Below are 17,551 nucleotides of genomic sequence, written 5' to 3' on the forward strand. Positions count from 1 at the left end.
AGTGATGGTTTATAGAGCAGAGTTAGTGATGGTTTATAGAGCAGAGCTAGTGATGGTTTATAGAGCAGAGCTAGTGATGGTTTATAGAGCAGAGTTAGTGATGGTTTATAGAGCAGAGCTAGTGATGGTTTATAGAGCAGAGTTAGTGATGGTTTATAGAGCAGAGTTAGTGATGGTTTATAGAGCAGAGCTAGTGATGGTTTATAGAGCAGAGTTAGTGATGGTTTATAGAGCAGAGTTAGTGATGGTTTATAGAGCAGAGTTAGTGATGGTTTATAGAGCAGAGTTAGTGATGGTTTATAGAGCAGAGCTAGTGATGGTTTATAGAGCAGAGTTAGTGATGGTTTATAGAGCAGAGTTAGTGATGGTTTATAGAGCAGAGCTAGTGATGGTTTATAGAGCAGAGTTAGTGATGGTTTATAGAGCAGAGCAGAGTTAGTGATGGTTTATAGAGCAGAGTTAGTGATGGTTTATAGAGCAGAGCTAGTGATGGTTTATAGAGCAGAGCTAGTGATGGTTTATAGAGCAGAGCTAGTGATGGTTTATAGAGCAGAGTTAGTGATGGTTTATAGAGCAGAGCTAGTGATGGTTTATAGAGCAGAGTTAGTGATGGTTTATAGAGCAGAGCTAGTGATGGTTTATAGAGCAGAGCTAGTGATGGTTTATAGAGCAGAGCAGAGCTAGTGATGGTTTATAGAGCAGAGCAGAGTTAGTGATGGTTTATAGAGCAGAGCAGAGTTAGTGATGGTTTATAGAGCAGAGCTAGTGATGGTTTATAGAGCAGAGTTAGTGATGGTTTATAGAGCAGAGCTAGTGATGGTTTATAGAGCAGAGCTAGTGATGGTTTATAGAGCAGAGCAGAGTTAGTGATGGTTTATAGAGCAGAGCTAGTGATGGTTTATAGAGCAGAGTTAGTGATGGTTTATAGAGCAGAGCTAGTGATGGTTTATAGAGCAGAGCTAGTGATGGTTTATAGAGCAGAGCTAGTGATGGTTTATAGAGCAGAGTTAGTGATGGTTTATAGAGCAGAGCTAGTGATGGTTTATAGAGCAGAGTTAGTGATGGTTTATAGAGCAGAGTTAGTGATGGTTTATAGAGCTAGTGATGGTTTATAGAGCAGAGCTAGTGATGGTTTATAGAGCAGAGCAGAGCTAGTGATGGTTTATAGAGCAGAGCAGAGTTAGTGATGGTTTATAGAGCAGAGTTAGTGATGGTTTATAGAGCAGAGTTAGTGATGGTTTATAGAGCAGAGTTAGTGATGGTTTATAGAGCAGAGTTAGTGATGGTTTATAGAGCAGAGCTAGTGATGGTTTATAGAGCAGAGCTAGTGATGGTTTATAGAGCAGAGTTAGTGATGGTTTATAGAGCAGAGTTAGTGATGGTTTATAGAGCAGAGCTAGTGATGGTTTATAGAGCAGAGCTAGTGATGGTTTATAGAGCAGAGTTAGTGATGGTTTATAGAGCAGAGTTAGTGATGGTTTATAGAGCAGAGTTAGTGATGGTTTATAGAGCAGAGCTAGTGATGGTTTATAGAGCAGAGTTAGTGATGGTTTATAGAGCAGAGTTAGTGATGGTTTATAGAGCAGAGCTAGTGATGGTTTATAGAGCAGAGCAGAGTTAGTGATGGTTTATAGAGCAGAGCTAGTGATGGTTTATAGAGCAGAGCAGAGTTAGTGATGGTTTATAGAGCAGAGCTAGTGATGGTTTATAGAGCAGAGCTAGTGATGGTTTATAGAGCAGAGCTAGTGATGGTTTATAGAGCAGAGCTAGTGATGGTTTATAGAGCAGAGCTAGTGATGGTTTATAGAGCAGAGCTAGTGATGGTTTATAGAGCAGAGTTAGTGATGGTTTATAGAGCAGAGCTAGTGATGGTTTATAGAGCAGAGTTAGTGATGGTTTATAGAGCAGAGCTAGTGATGGTTTATAGAGCAGAGTTAGTGATGGTTTATAGAGCAGAGTTAGTGATGGTTTATAGAGCAGAGTTAGTGATGGTTTATAGAGCAGAGCTAGTGATGGTTTATAGAGCAGAGCTAGTGATGGTTTATAGAGCAGAGTTAGTGATGGTTTATAGAGCAGAGCTAGTGATGGTTTATAGAGCAGAGCTAGTGATGGTTTATAGAGCAGAGCAGAGTTAGTGATGGTTTATAGAGCAGAGTTAGTGATGGTTTATAGAGCAGAGTTAGTGATGGTTTATAGAGCAGAGCTAGTGATGGTTTATAGAGCAGAGCTAGTGATGGTTTATAGAGCAGAGCAGAGTTAGTGATGGTTTATAGAGCAGAGCTAGTGATGGTTTATAGAGCAGAGTTAGTGATGGTTTATAGAGCAGAGTTAGTGATGGTTTATAGAGCAGAGCTAGTGATGGTTTATAGAGCAGAGTTAGTGATGGTTTATAGAGCAGAGCTAGTGATGGTTTATAGAGCAGAGCTAGTGATGGTTTATAGAGCAGAGCAGAGTTAGTGATGGTTTATAGAGCAGAGCTAGTGATGGTTTATAGAGCAGAGTTAGTGATGGTTTATAGAGCAGAGCTAGTGATGGTTTATAGAGCAGAGCTAGTGATGGTTTATAGAGCAGAGTTAGTGATGGTTTATAGAGCAGAGCTAGTGATGGTTTATAGAGCAGAGTTAGTGATGGTTTATAGAGCAGAGTTAGTGATGGTTTATAGAGCAGAGCTAGTGATGGTTTATAGAGCAGAGTTAGTGATGGTTTATAGAGCAGAGTTAGTGATGGTTTATAGAGCAGAGCTAGTGATGGTTTATAGAGCAGAGTTAGTGATGGTTTATAGAGCAGAGCAGAGTTAGTGATGGTTTATAGAGCAGAGTTAGTGATGGTTTATAGAGCAGAGCTAGTGATGGTTTATAGAGCAGAGCTAGTGATGGTTTATAGAGCAGAGCTAGTGATGGTTTATAGAGCAGAGTTAGTGATGGTTTATAGAGCAGAGCTAGTGATGGTTTATAGAGCAGAGTTAGTGATGGTTTATAGAGCAGAGCTAGTGATGGTTTATAGAGCAGAGCTAGTGATGGTTTATAGAGCAGAGCAGAGCTAGTGATGGTTTATAGAGCAGAGCAGAGTTAGTGATGGTTTATAGAGCAGAGCAGAGTTAGTGATGGTTTATAGAGCAGAGCTAGTGATGGTTTATAGAGCAGAGTTAGTGATGGTTTATAGAGCAGAGCTAGTGATGGTTTATAGAGCAGAGCTAGTGATGGTTTATAGAGCAGAGCAGAGTTAGTGATGGTTTATAGAGCAGAGCTAGTGATGGTTTATAGAGCAGAGTTAGTGATGGTTTATAGAGCAGAGCTAGTGATGGTTTATAGAGCAGAGCTAGTGATGGTTTATAGAGCAGAGCTAGTGATGGTTTATAGAGCAGAGTTAGTGATGGTTTATAGAGCAGAGCTAGTGATGGTTTATAGAGCAGAGTTAGTGATGGTTTATAGAGCAGAGTTAGTGATGGTTTATAGAGCTAGTGATGGTTTATAGAGCAGAGCTAGTGATGGTTTATAGAGCAGAGCAGAGCTAGTGATGGTTTATAGAGCAGAGCAGAGTTAGTGATGGTTTATAGAGCAGAGTTAGTGATGGTTTATAGAGCAGAGTTAGTGATGGTTTATAGAGCAGAGTTAGTGATGGTTTATAGAGCAGAGTTAGTGATGGTTTATAGAGCAGAGCTAGTGATGGTTTATAGAGCAGAGTTAGTGATGGTTTATAGAGCAGAGCTAGTGATGGTTTATAGAGCAGAGTTAGTGATGGTTTATAGAGCAGAGTTAGTGATGGTTTATAGAGCAGAGCTAGTGATGGTTTATAGAGCAGAGCTAGTGATGGTTTATAGAGCAGAGTTAGTGATGGTTTATAGAGCAGAGTTAGTGATGGTTTATAGAGCAGAGTTAGTGATGGTTTATAGAGCAGAGCTAGTGATGGTTTATAGAGCAGAGTTAGTGATGGTTTATAGAGCAGAGTTAGTGATGGTTTATAGAGCAGAGCTAGTGATGGTTTATAGAGCAGAGCAGAGTTAGTGATGGTTTATAGAGCAGAGCTAGTGATGGTTTATAGAGCAGAGCAGAGTTAGTGATGGTTTATAGAGCAGAGCTAGTGATGGTTTATAGAGCAGAGCTAGTGATGGTTTATAGAGCAGAGCTAGTGATGGTTTATAGAGCAGAGCTAGTGATGGTTTATAGAGCAGAGCTAGTGATGGTTTATAGAGCAGAGCAGAGCTAGTGATGGTTTATAGAGCAGAGCTAGTGATGGTTTATAGAGCAGAGCTAGTGATGGTTTATAGAGCAGAGCTAGTGATGGTTTATAGAGCAGAGTTAGTGATGGTTTATAGAGCAGAGCTAGTGATGGTTTATAGAGCAGAGTTAGTGATGGTTTATAGAGCAGAGCTAGTGATGGTTTATAGAGCAGAGTTAGTGATGGTTTATAGAGCAGAGTTAGTGATGGTTTATAGAGCAGAGTTAGTGATGGTTTATAGAGCAGAGCTAGTGATGGTTTATAGAGCAGAGCTAGTGATGGTTTATAGAGCAGAGTTAGTGATGGTTTATAGAGCAGAGCTAGTGATGGTTTATAGAGCAGAGTTAGTGATGGTTTATAGAGCAGAGCTAGTGATGGTTTATAGAGCAGAGCTAGTGATGGTTTATAGAGCAGAGCTAGTGATGGTTTATAGAGCAGAGTTAGTGATGGTTTATAGAGCAGAGTTAGTGATGGTTTATAGAGCAGAGTTAGTGATGGTTTATAGAGCAGAGCTAGTGATGGTTTATAGAGCAGAGCTAGTGATGGTTTATAGAGCAGAGCTAGTGATGGTTTATAGAGCAGAGCTAGTGATGGTTTATAGAGCAGAGCTAGTGATGGTTTATAGAGCAGAGCTAGTGATGGTTTATAGATATTAATTAGGCTTTATGATCAGTTATTCTCAGTTATATACATATTATTATTATATTATAATAGTACAGTTATGGTTATAATAGTAATAATTACCCTCATGTATTATTAAAGAGCTCTAACTCAACATTTTTCATGATTTTCTGTGATTTTATTTTTTCTCTTTGTTTGGATTGAAAACTGGAAACTGGTTGAAATGTGTTTTTATGAGACAGCAGATGTAATATTGATCTTGTTTATATATAATATCAGTGTGAAGATGAACAGACTTCATTAATTTTAACCCATTTAACAGACTGAGGAACAAACATGGCACCATACCTGCAAACACACTGAATCACACAAAAACACACAATAATGGTTCAATGTGCTGTTAATGAAAGCTTCTTATGGTTTACTCTGAATTAAACATACTCTGTTCATCCTCAGCGTCTCCATATTCAAACATAACGCAGTTTAATCTATAAAATCACAGAAATACAACAAAAAAGACGGCAACATTAGACGGTGTCTTCATCCTCTGCTGCTGTCTGACGCCCCTCCCCCAACTGCTCACTGATTGGCCCGGTACTTGACATACACCACTTCTGACCAATCAGACAGGAGCAAACAGCCTTGTAATTCCCGCCCTGATGGCTTTGCTAGGCAGGCGGAGCCCTGGGCAACGAGTGCCTTGACATGCGGCGCCGCGAGCCAATCACATGCGAGTACTGAGAGGAGCTCCGCCCAGGTTGGCTGGCTGTGTTCCCGCCCTCTGAATAGATGACCAACGGGGGCGTTGCTGGGGGGCGGGGCCGGGCTCGAGCTCGACCCAGTTTGAAAGTGAAGCAACTGCTCCAGTCTCCGCCACCAAACATCAACAACAGCCCGAACCCAACACCCGAACCCGGCCATCAGCTCCAACCTGCACCGGCCTCATCACGAGTGAGTACTGCACCTCTCCCCCGGTAACACCTCTCACTTACCGGACACTCTGCCGCCTCTCTTTTAGCTGTCCATATTTGTCAGGATCTTGTGATAAAAGATCCGGGATGAAGCTGGAAAATAAATAAAATGGCCGCTTTAACGGTCAGTAGAGGCTGAGAGGCATGTCTGTGTGGGAATGTGAGTGAATGTGTGTGTTTGTCTGTGTGCGTGTGTCTGTGCGTGTGTGCAGACTGAGACAGAAGTGTTGTTGTAAACACGAAACGCCCATTCTGGAACATGAATGCCAGGAAATAGCCTGGTCCCGTCTATACAACGCTGACCTCTCCAGAGCATAGTCGGGGCCCTGCGTTTAAAATGCGTAGTGACTCCTGGTTTCCATTGCAACGCGCACAAACCCCGCAGAACAGCAGTATGTCTCAGGCCGAGGGTTATAACATTTCCCCGGCCTGCTGCTCCGTGAGCCGGCCGCTGGTGGAGGGGGATGGGCCGGCTGAGGGAGCAGCAGGCCGGGGAAGAGCCGAGGCAGAGCCGGCCCATCCCCCTCCGCTAGCCAGCTAGCTCCGCAGAGGGCGGGAAGCAAATGGTGGCCCATTGTTCTTGTTAGGCTAGCTGTTAGCACGGCTAGGCTAACTGCAGCAGTCAGTAGAAACGCGGCTAGCTCCGCTCTGTGCTTCTCTATGCGGCTGTTTAAGCTCCTCTCTGCGGCTCACGGAGCTGCAGTCACCCCGCAGAGGAGGAACCGGGCTCCAGCGGGAAGCCCCAGCAGCGGAGCCGACGGATGGAGGCTGCTGCCCGGCTGTGAGGGCCTCCTGCTCCCCGGAGGAGAAAATGGATCCTCATTCTCTTTGTCCCAGTTTGGCTGCTGCTGGTTGTTAACCAGCCATTATACTGGGAATTAACGGGACACACACCACAGTAACACGCCTCTTCATGGCAAAGCAACTATAGTGAAGCGCATTTAAACATTTTTACACATTTTAGATTATTAACAAAAATGAGACATATAGGTTAAAGGGTCATTCCTCCCTAAATTAAAACCTTTATGTTCATTTCACTCATAATTATACACGTTTTATTCTAAACTGATGCAGATTTATTAATCATTTCAGATTTTTTTTTAATATGCAAAAGTAGATTTTTATGAATCTTTTGTTCACACATGAAACATAATGAGATGCAATTAAACTGATAATTATCTATCATCAATAATCTATAACACTCATCTGATGTTTCTCTGAGTCATTTAATCGACAAATTAACGACACAATCTTTAATTAATTAATTAATTAGCTTTGGGAAAATCGACACTGGTATTTTCTGCCATTCAGTCAAATATTTAATTGGTATTAAACTTTTATGTGTTTTCTGTAATAAACTTAATGTCTTATAAACAAATGTACAGTTATTTGTATTTTGTGTGAGTGATGATTTTACAGATTGTTGTTTACACTGAAGTGATGGGAAATAAACATGAAGTCATAACTAAACCTCCTTCTGTCTACCTGTATAAATGCTCACCTGTACTGCCCCCCCCCCCTCAGAGGCCGCCAATATGATGCGTAAAGACGTCAACAAGCCGAAGGGGAAGACGTCAGCGTACGCCTTCTTCGTCCAGACGTGTCGAGAGGAACACCGGAAGAAACACCCTGAACAGTCCGTCAACTTCGCTGAGTTCTCCAAGAAATGCTCCGAGAGATGGAAGGTAAAAGAAAAGAGAGAGAGATGGTAAAAGAAAAGAGAGAGAGATGGTAAAAGAAAAGAGAGAGAGAGAGAGAGATGGAAGGTAAAAGAAAAGAGAGAGAGATGGTAAAAGAAAAGAGAGATAGAAGGTACAAGAATAAAGATGGAAGGTGAAAGAGAGAGAGGTGTCAGTAATTGTAAGTGAAGAAACAGACTGACTTCATCATGAAAAGAGTAAAAATCAGTGATTGATAAAACGATAGGAAGACGATCAGTGATCAATATTAAAATAAATGATGGAAAGGAGCAGTCTGCACTTATTCTATATATTTAATTACTCAACAACCCTAATAATTATCATTGAACTGCCATCAATAATTAATAAAGCAGACAGTTGATTAGTGAGCAGACTGCAGTTCACCTCTGTGTCACTAGATGGCGCCAAACACTGATCAATCAATAACTGATTAAATCATCAATACAATATAACAGCTGTTGACAAACATTAATATACTGTAAATAATTAGTAGTATAATATATATAGACATCCATGCACTATAAACAACAACACGCTGTAGATAAACAACAACAACACGCTGTAGATAAACAACAACAACACGCTGTAGATAAACAACAACAACACGCTGTAGATAAACAACAACACGCTGTAGATAAACAACAACAACACGCTGTAGATAAACAACAACAACACGCTGTAGATAAACAACAACACGCTGTAGATAAACAACAACAACACGCTGTAGATAAACAACAACACGCTGTAGATAAACAACAACAACACGCTGTAGATAAACAACAACACGCTGTAGATAAACAACAACAACACGCTGTAGATAAACAACAACACCGTGCTGTAGATAAACAACAACACGCTGTAGATAAACAACAACACGCTGTAGATAAACAACAACAACACGCTGTAGATAAACAACAACACGCTGTAGATAAACAACAACAACACGCTGTAGATAAACAACAACAACACGCTGTAGATAAACAACAACACGCTGTAGATAAACAACAATACGCTGTAGATAAACAACAACACGCTGTAGATAAACAACAACACGCTGTAGATAAACAACAACAACACGCTGTAGATAAACAACAATACGCTGTAGATAAACAATAACACGCTGTAGATAAACAACAACAACACGCTGTAGATAAACAACAACACGCTGTAGATAAACAACAACAACACGCTGTAGATAAACAACAACGCGCTGTAGATAAACAACAACACCGTGCTGTAGATAAACAACAACACCGTGCTGTAGATAAACAACAACACGCTGTAGATAAACAACAACGCGCTGTAGATAAACAACAACAACACGCTGTAGATAAACAACAACAACACGCTGTAGATAAACAACAACAACACGCTGTAGATAAACAACGCGCTGTAGATAAACAACGCGCTGTAGATAAACAACAACACGCTGTAGATAAACAACAACAACACGCTGTAGCTAAACAACAACAACACGCTGTAGATAAACAACAACACGCTGTAGATAAACAACAACACGCTGTAGATAAACAACAACAACACGCTGTAGATAAACAACAACAACACGCTGTAGATAAACAACAACACGCTGTAGATAAACAACAACACGCTGTAGATAAACAACAACAACACGCTGTAGATAAACAACAACAACACGCTGTAAATAAACAACAACAACACGCTGTAGATAAACAACAACACGCTGTAGATAAACAACAACACGCTGTAGATAAACAACACGCTGTAGATAAACAACAACACGCTGTAGATAAACAACAACAACACGCTGTAGATAAACAACAACGCGCTGTAGATAAACAACAACACGCTGTAGATAAACAACAACACGCTGTAGATAAACAACAACACGCTGTAGATAAACAACAACACGCTGTAGATAAACAACAACAACACGCTGTAGATAAACAACAACGCGCTGTAGATAAACAACAACACGCTGTAGATAAACAACAACACGCTGTAGATAAACAACAACAACACGCTGTAGATAAACAACAACACGCTGTAGATAAACAACAACGCGCTGTAGATAAACAACAACACGCTGTAGATAAACAACAACACCGTGCTGTAGATAAACAACAACACGCTGTAGATAAACAACAACGCGCTGTAGATAAACAACAACAACACGCTGTAGATAAACAACAACAACACGCTGTAGATAAACAACAACAACACGCTGTAGATAAACAACGCGCTGTAGATAAACAACGCGCTGTAGATAAACAACAACACGCTGTAGATAAACAACAACAACACGCTGTAGCTAAACAACAACAACACGCTGTAGATAAACAACAACACGCTGTAGATAAACAACAACACGCTGTAGATAAACAACAACAACACGCTGTAGATAAACAACAACAACACGCTGTAGATAAACAACAACACGCTGTAGATAAACAACAACACGCTGTAGATAAACAACAACAACACGCTGTAGATAAACAACAACAACACGCTGTAGATAAACAACAACAACACGCTGTAGATAAACAACAACACGCTGTAGATAAACAACAACACGCTGTAGATAAACAACAACAACACGCTGTAGATAAACAACAACGCGCTGTAGATAAACAACAACACCGTGCTGTAGATAAACAACAACACCGTGCTGTAGATAAACAACAACACGCTGTAGATAAACAACAACGCGCTGTAGATAAACAACAACAACACGCTGTAGATAAACAACAACAACACGCTGTAGATAAACAACAACAACACGCTGTAGATAAACAACGCGCTGTAGATAAACAACGCGCTGTAGATAAACAACAACACGCTGTAGATAAACAACAACAACACGCTGTAGCTAAACAACAACAACACGCTGTAGATAAACAACAACACGCTGTAGATAAACAACAACACGCTGTAGATAAACAACAACAACACGCTGTAGATAAACAACAACACGCTGTAGATAAACAACAACAACACGCTGTAGATAAACAACAACAACACGCTGTAGATAAACAACAACACGCTGTAGATAAACAACAACAACACGCTGTAGATAAACAACAACACGCTGTAGATAAACAACAACAACACGCTGTAGATAAACAACAACAACACGCTGTAGATAAACAACAACACGCTGTAGATAAACAACAACAACACGCTGTAGATAAACAACAACACGCTGTAGATAAACAACAACACGCTGTAGATAAACACGCTGTAGATAAACAGGTCAGATGTGTTGCTGTGTGTGTGTAATGTGTGTTTATGTGTGTGTGTGTGTGTGCAGGGTCTGACTCCCAGTGATAAGAAGTGTTTCGAGGACATGGCGAAGGCCGACAAGGTGCGTTACAACCGAGAGATGAGGGACTACGTTCCCCCCAAGGGCTTCGGAAAGAGGGGCCGCAAAAGGAAAGATCCCAACGCTCCCAAGAGACCACCGTAAGTCCCCAATATACACACACACACACACCAGGTAATGGCGCTTTTCCACTACACAGTTCCAGCTCGGCTCGGTACGGTTCCAGGAACCTTTTCTATTACAAAAAAGTTCCTACTCAACGTGAGCGGGGTCGTCATAGCAACGCTGCATTAAACTGCTGTGACTTCGTTTAACACGCGACACAAACACATAACCAATGGAGGACATGGAGGCGATGGTGTACTTGCTGCTGTATGAGGCTTTCTGTCTCACACAAAGCAAGAGAAGAGAAACTAATCTCTGTAACGCTGTTGTTGGTATTTAAAAATGCCGGATTTGATTCTTGTGTGGGACGGCTCATGACTCTTCCAGTGACTCTCTGACCAATCAGTGGCCGGCAGTCTGTTGACGTCACATTTAGTATCGGCTCGGCTCGCTAGGAACCTCGGCAGAGCAGATACTAATGACGCTTTTCCACTACACCGTTTCAGCACGACTCGCCTCGGCTCGCCTCGACTCGGCACGGTTCCTTTTCCATTACAAAAAAGTACCTACTCAACGCGGGCGGGGTCGTCATAGCACGGCTCCGCGAAACTGCCGTGACTTCGTTTTATAACCGACACAAAACACAAACAATGGAGGACATTGAGGCAGTGGTGTACTTGCTGCTGTATGAGGCTTTCTGTCTCACACAAAGCAAGAAAATTGAGCCGTATAGTTGTAACTATGGTAACGCTGCTGCCGGTATTTAAAAATGCCGGGTTTGATTCTTGTGTGGGACGGCTCATGACGCTTCCAGCAACAACTACCAATCAGCGGCCAGAAGTGTGTCGACGTCACATTTTAGTATCGACTTGGCTCGCTTGGAACCAGAGCAGGTACTAAAAAAGGACCAGGTACCAGGTACTATCCCTGATGGAGGAGAAAAAAGAACCGAGGCGAGTCGTGCTGGAACTGTGTAGTGGAAAAGCCAACCATAAGTAACATTTAGGAACAGTTTATAACATTTAGGGAACAGTTTACAACATTTAGGGAATAGTTTATAACATTTAGGAACAGTTTATAACATTTAGGGAATAGTTTATAACATTTAGGGAACAGTTTATAACATTTAGGGAACAGTTTATAACATTTAGGGAACAGTTTATAACATTTAGGGAACAGTTTATAACATTTAGGGAACAGTTTATAACATTTAGGAATAGTTTATAACATTTAGGGAACAGTTTATAACATTTAGGGAACAGTTTATAACATTTAGGAACAGTTTATAACATTTAGGAACAGTTTATAACATTTAGGGAACAGTTTATAACATTTAGGAACAGTTTATAACATTTAGGGAACAGTTTACAACATTTAGGGAATAGTTTATAACATTTAGGGAACAGTTTATAACATTTAGGGAATAGTTTATAACATTTAGGGAACAGTTTATAACATTTAGGGAATAGTTTATAACATTTAGGGAACAGTTTATAACATTTAGGGAATAGTTTATAACATTTAGGGAACAGTTTATAACATTTAGAGAATAGTTTATAACATTTAGGGAATAGTTTACAACATTTAGGGAACAGTTTATAACATTTAGGGAATAGTTTACAACATTTAGGGAACAGTTTATAACATTTAGGGAACAGTTTATAACATTTAGGAATAGTTTATAACATTTAGGGAACAGTTTATAACATTTAGGGAACAGTTTATAACATTTAGGGAATAGTTTACAACATTTAGGGAACAGTTTATAACATTTAGGGAACAGTTTAGTTTACTGCAGAGATATAAATAGATATTAAATGTAAAGCTGTGAGCCTGATTGACCACCAGAGGGCAGCAGAGTCCCAGCTGCTGTTTACCTGCTACAATCACTTCAGTTCATTAGTAGAGGTTAGGTGTGTGTGTGTGTGTGTGTGTGTGTGTGTGTGTGTGTGTGTGTGTGTGTGTGTGTGTGTGTGTGTGTGTGTGTGTGTGTGTGTGTGTGTGTGTGTGTGTGTGTGTGTGTGTGTACTGACTGTAACTGTGTGTGTGTGTCTGTGTGTATTGACTCTGTGTGTGTGTACTGACTGTGTGAGTGCTGACTATGTGTGTGTGTGTGTGTGTGTATTGACTCTGTGTGTATTGACTCTGTGTGTGTGTGTGTATTGACTCTGTGTGTATTGACTCTGTGTGTGTGTGTGTGTGTACTGACTGTGTGAGTGCTGACTATGTGTGTGTGTGTACTGACTGTAACTGTGTGTGTGTGTGTGTGTGTGTGTATTGACTCTGTGTGTATTGACTGTGTGTGTGTACTGACTGTAACTGTGTGTGTGTGTGTGTGTATTGACTCTGTGTGTATTGACTCTGTGTGTGTGTGTTGCAGGTCTGCGTTCTTCGTGTTCTGCAGTGAGTACCGTCCCAGTGTGAAGCAGCAGTATCCGGGTCTTTCTATAGGAGACTGTGCTAAGAAGCTGGGAGAGATGTGGAGCAAACTGACTCAGTCTGAGAAGCTGCCCTACGAAGAGAAGGCCCAGAAACTACGAGAGAAATACGACCGGGTGAGACTCTTCATCTCCTGCTGACGAAGAGGATGAGGATGATGATGGTGATGATGGTGATGGTGATGGTGAGGTGTGCTCTGTATTAATGTCTCTCTCCCTCTCTCAGGACATGGTGGCGTACCGCGGCGGCGGCACCACCTACGCCAGGAATCCCGGCTCTTCAGCTCAGGGAGGAGAGGAAGAGGATGATGATGAGGGAGAGGATGAAGATGAGGAAGACGACGATGACGAGTAGACGCCACGAGCTGCAGCTGAGAGAGAGAGAGACGTGTGTGTGTGTTTCAGAGTGAAGGTGAAGCTCTGCTTGCTGCTCATTGGCTGACAGGATGAGTTTAAACTGCCAGGTGAGGGCGGAGCTAATCAGGAGCAGCTGTTTTCTGTTACCATGGTAACAGATGATGCTGCTGATAGGAGAAACAGGAAACAGTGTTACGCCCCCTTCAGGACGTTTAGTGTCATGTCACATGATCACACTTCATACTAAACACACTGAACATTATATAACATACAGTATATATAAAGTTCATTATATACTGTATGTTATATAACGTTATATAACATATGTACAGTATAAACTGTACAATAAATAACATTATATACTGAACATTATCTAACATACAGTATATAAGGTACAGTAAATGTTATGTTCAGTATATAACGTTATATAATACTGTACATAACAGTATATAATGTTTTATAACACACTGAACAGTATATAATGTACATTGTGCTATTAGAGCAGCTCTGGTTGAAGCAGTGATTTATGACTCAGTCCTCAGTGTTTAATGAGCAGCAGACAGACTGAGGAAGATGATGATGATGATGTCACTTCTCTGGACTCACCTGATCAGTCACCTGACAGACAGGTCGCTCTAAAACACGCACACCCAGGATGTGTGTGTGTGTGTGTATGTGTGTGTTTCAGAAACTGTGAGTGTGAGTTGTGCGAGTACTCTGTGTGTGTGTTGCCTTTCAGTAACGTGTGTTTGTGTGTGTGTGTGTGTGTGTGTGAGAGAGTGTGTGTGAGAGTGTGTGTGTGTGTTGGTCATCAGATGTTAAACTGTCCGACACCAGAGGACAGTAGAATAACCCCCCCCTCCACCACCTCACTGTTACCATGGTTACCCCTGCACCATCCCCTCCCCATGCCCAACATCACCCCTGTGTGTTACCATGGAAACCCCTGACTCCTCTTCCTGCCCTTCATCATCATCATCATCATGTTGTTTTTTATTTTCTTACTGGAGGTTTATTGGAGTTTTTTTGGTTCCTTGTTCACTGTCAGAGTAGAAACTTCAACTTTTATAATAAAACAACCAACTGAGGAAAAACACACTTCACTGCCTCTCTTACTGTTTCTATGCACCCTCACTGCCCTGATCAATACACTGATCAATCAATACAATACACTGATCAATACACTGATCAATCAATACAATACACTGATCAATACACTGCCTCTCTTACTGTTTCTATGCACCATCACTGCCCTGATCAATACACTGATCAATCAATACAATACACTGATCAATACACTGCCTCTTTTACTGTTTCTATGCACCATCACTGCCCTGATCAATACACTGATCAATCAATACAATACACTGATCAATACACTGCCTCTTTTACTGTTTCTATGCACCCTCACTGCCCTGATCAATACACTGATCAATCAATACAATACACTGATCAATACACTGATCAATCAATACAATACACTGATCAATACACTGATCAATCAATACAATACACTGATCAATACACTGATCAATCAATACAATACACTGATCAATACACTGCCTCTCTTACTGTTTCTATGCACCCTCACTGCCCTGATCAATACACTGATCTATCAATACACTGATCAATCAATACAATACACTGATCAATACACTGCCTCTCTTACTGTTCAACGTGTAATCATGCAGGTATTAGTATTATCTTCCTTTTCTCCGTAAGTAATAATAATGACTTTATTAAACTGAGATTACTGTGTAATGTGAGATCTTCAGTGCAGAGAGCAGCCAGGGAACCCTTCACCTCCTGGTCTCATGTCTGTAGTGTGTCTGTCCATATCCAGTCCATCTTACATCATTGAGATGATTGATGAACCTTTGATCTGTGCGCTGGTCGTTGGACTGTGACTGTACGCCTGCAGAGAGAGAACCAGTCACTGCTCAAACATCACAAACATCACATCCAACCCTAACTGCTAATGAACAGACAACTATCTTTAGATATAACTTGTACCAAAAGGTTTACAGCGATCATCATTTACCTGCAACATGCAACATGCCAGCTTCATCATGTTGCATGTGTCCATCATCACAGATACGTTCTCACCAGTCACAGGATGCAGGACCTGGTTCTACGTGGCTGTCCGGGTTTCCCTTCAGCTCACACACTCTGATGTTGGAGGCAGGCCCGTCCATTGTTACCCTTACCACCTCCCAGTGTGCTTCTGGTGACGGTATGGGAGCCTCCCAGTGTGTTTCTGGTGACAGTATGGGAGCCTCCCAGTGTGCTTCTGGTGACGGTATGGGAGCCTCCCAGTGTGTTTCTGGTGACGGTATGGGAGCTTCCCAGTGTGTTTCTGGTGACGGTATGGGAGCCTCCCAGTGTGTTTCTGGTGACGGTATGGGAGCTTCCCAGTGTGTTTTTGGTGACGGTATGGGAGCCTCCCAGTGTGTTTCTGGTGACGGTATGGGAGCCTCCCAGTGTGTTTCTGGTGACGGTATGGGAGCCTCCCAGTGTGTTTCTGGTGACGGTATGGGAGCCTCCCAGTGTGCTTCTGGTGACGGTATGGGAGCCTCCCAGTGTGCTTCTGGTGACGGTATGGGAGCCTCCCAGTGTGTTTCTGGTGACGGTATGGGAGCCTCCCAGTGTGTTTCTGGTGACGGTATGGGAGCCTCCCAGTGTGCTTCTGGTGACGGTATGGGAGCCTCCCAGTGTGCTTCTGGTGACGGTATGGGAGCCTCCCAGTGTGTTTCTGGTGACGGTATGGGAGCCTCCCAGTGTGTTTCTGGTGACGGTATGGGAGCCTCCCAGTGTGCTTCTGGTGACGGTATGGGAGCCTCCCAGTGTGCTTCTGGTGACGGTATGGGAGCCTCCCAGTGTGTTTCTGGTGACGGTATGGGAGCCTCCCAGTGTGTTTCTGGTGACGGTATGGGAGCCTCCCAGTGTGTTTCTGGTGACGGTATGGGAGCCTCCCAGTGTGCTTCTGGTGACGGTATGGGAGCCTCCCAGTGTGTTTCTGGTGACGGTATGGGAGCCTCCCAGTGTGTTTCTGGTGACGGTATGGGAGCCTCCCAGTGTGCTTCTGGTGACGGTATGGGAGCCTCCCAGTGTGCTTCTGGTGACGGTATGGGAGCCTCCCAGTGTGTTTCTGGTGACGGTATGGGAGCCTCCCAGTGTGCTTCTGGTGACGGTATGGGAGCCTCCCAGTGTGTTTCTGGTGACAGTATGGGAGCCTCCCAGTGTGCTTCTGGTGACGGTATGGGAGCCTCCCAGTGTGCTTCTGGTGACAGTATGGGAGCCTCCCAGTGTGCTTCTGGTGACAGTATGGGAGCCTCCCAGTGTGTTTCTGGTGACGGTATGGGAGCCTCCCAGTGTGTTTCTGGTGACGGTATGGGAGCCTCCCAGTGTGTTTCTGGTGACGGTATGGGAGCCTCCCAGTGTGTTTCTTTAAGGTGGACCTGCACAGTGACCTGAGCGGGCCGGGCTTTAAGGTGGACCTGCACAGTGACCTGAGCGGGCCGGGCTTTAAGGTGGACCTGCACAGTGACCTCAGCGGGCTGGGCTTTAAGGTGGACCTGCACAGTGACCTGAGCGGGCCGGGCTTTAAGGTGGACCTGCACAGTGACCTCAGCGGGCTGGGCTTTAAGGTGGACCTGCACAGTGACCTGAGCGGGCCGGGCTTTAAGGTGGACCTGCACAGTGACCTGAGCGGGCCGGGCTTTAAGGTGGACCTGCACAGTGACCTCAGCGGGCCGGGCTTTAAGGTGGACCTGCACAGTGACCTCAGCGGGCCGGGCTTTAAGGTGGACCTGCACAGTGACCTGAACGGGCTGGGCTTTA

At 42.9% G+C, this 17,551-nt stretch overlaps 1 protein-coding gene across 1 annotated transcript; it reads left to right on the plus strand.

Annotated features, from left to right (window-relative positions):
- The first annotated feature begins 5,672 nt into the window (after positions 1-5,672).
- Positions 5,673-14,809, plus strand: LOC133977055 (high mobility group protein B2-like). Its single transcript, XM_062415195.1, has 5 exons — positions 5,673-5,790; positions 7,335-7,495; positions 10,800-10,951; positions 13,297-13,471; positions 13,581-14,809. The coding sequence occupies exons 2-5, from the start codon at positions 7,346-7,348 to the stop codon at positions 13,707-13,709; spliced, it is 606 nt and encodes a 201-aa protein (XP_062271179.1). The 5' UTR covers positions 5,673-5,790; positions 7,335-7,345; the 3' UTR covers positions 13,710-14,809.
- Positions 14,810-17,551: the final 2,742 nt, after the last annotated feature.

The sequence above is a fragment of the Scomber scombrus genome, unplaced genomic scaffold (assembly GCF_963691925.1).
Source record: "Scomber scombrus unplaced genomic scaffold, fScoSco1.1 SCAFFOLD_145, whole genome shotgun sequence".
Taxonomy (NCBI): domain Eukaryota; kingdom Metazoa; phylum Chordata; class Actinopteri; order Scombriformes; family Scombridae; genus Scomber; species Scomber scombrus.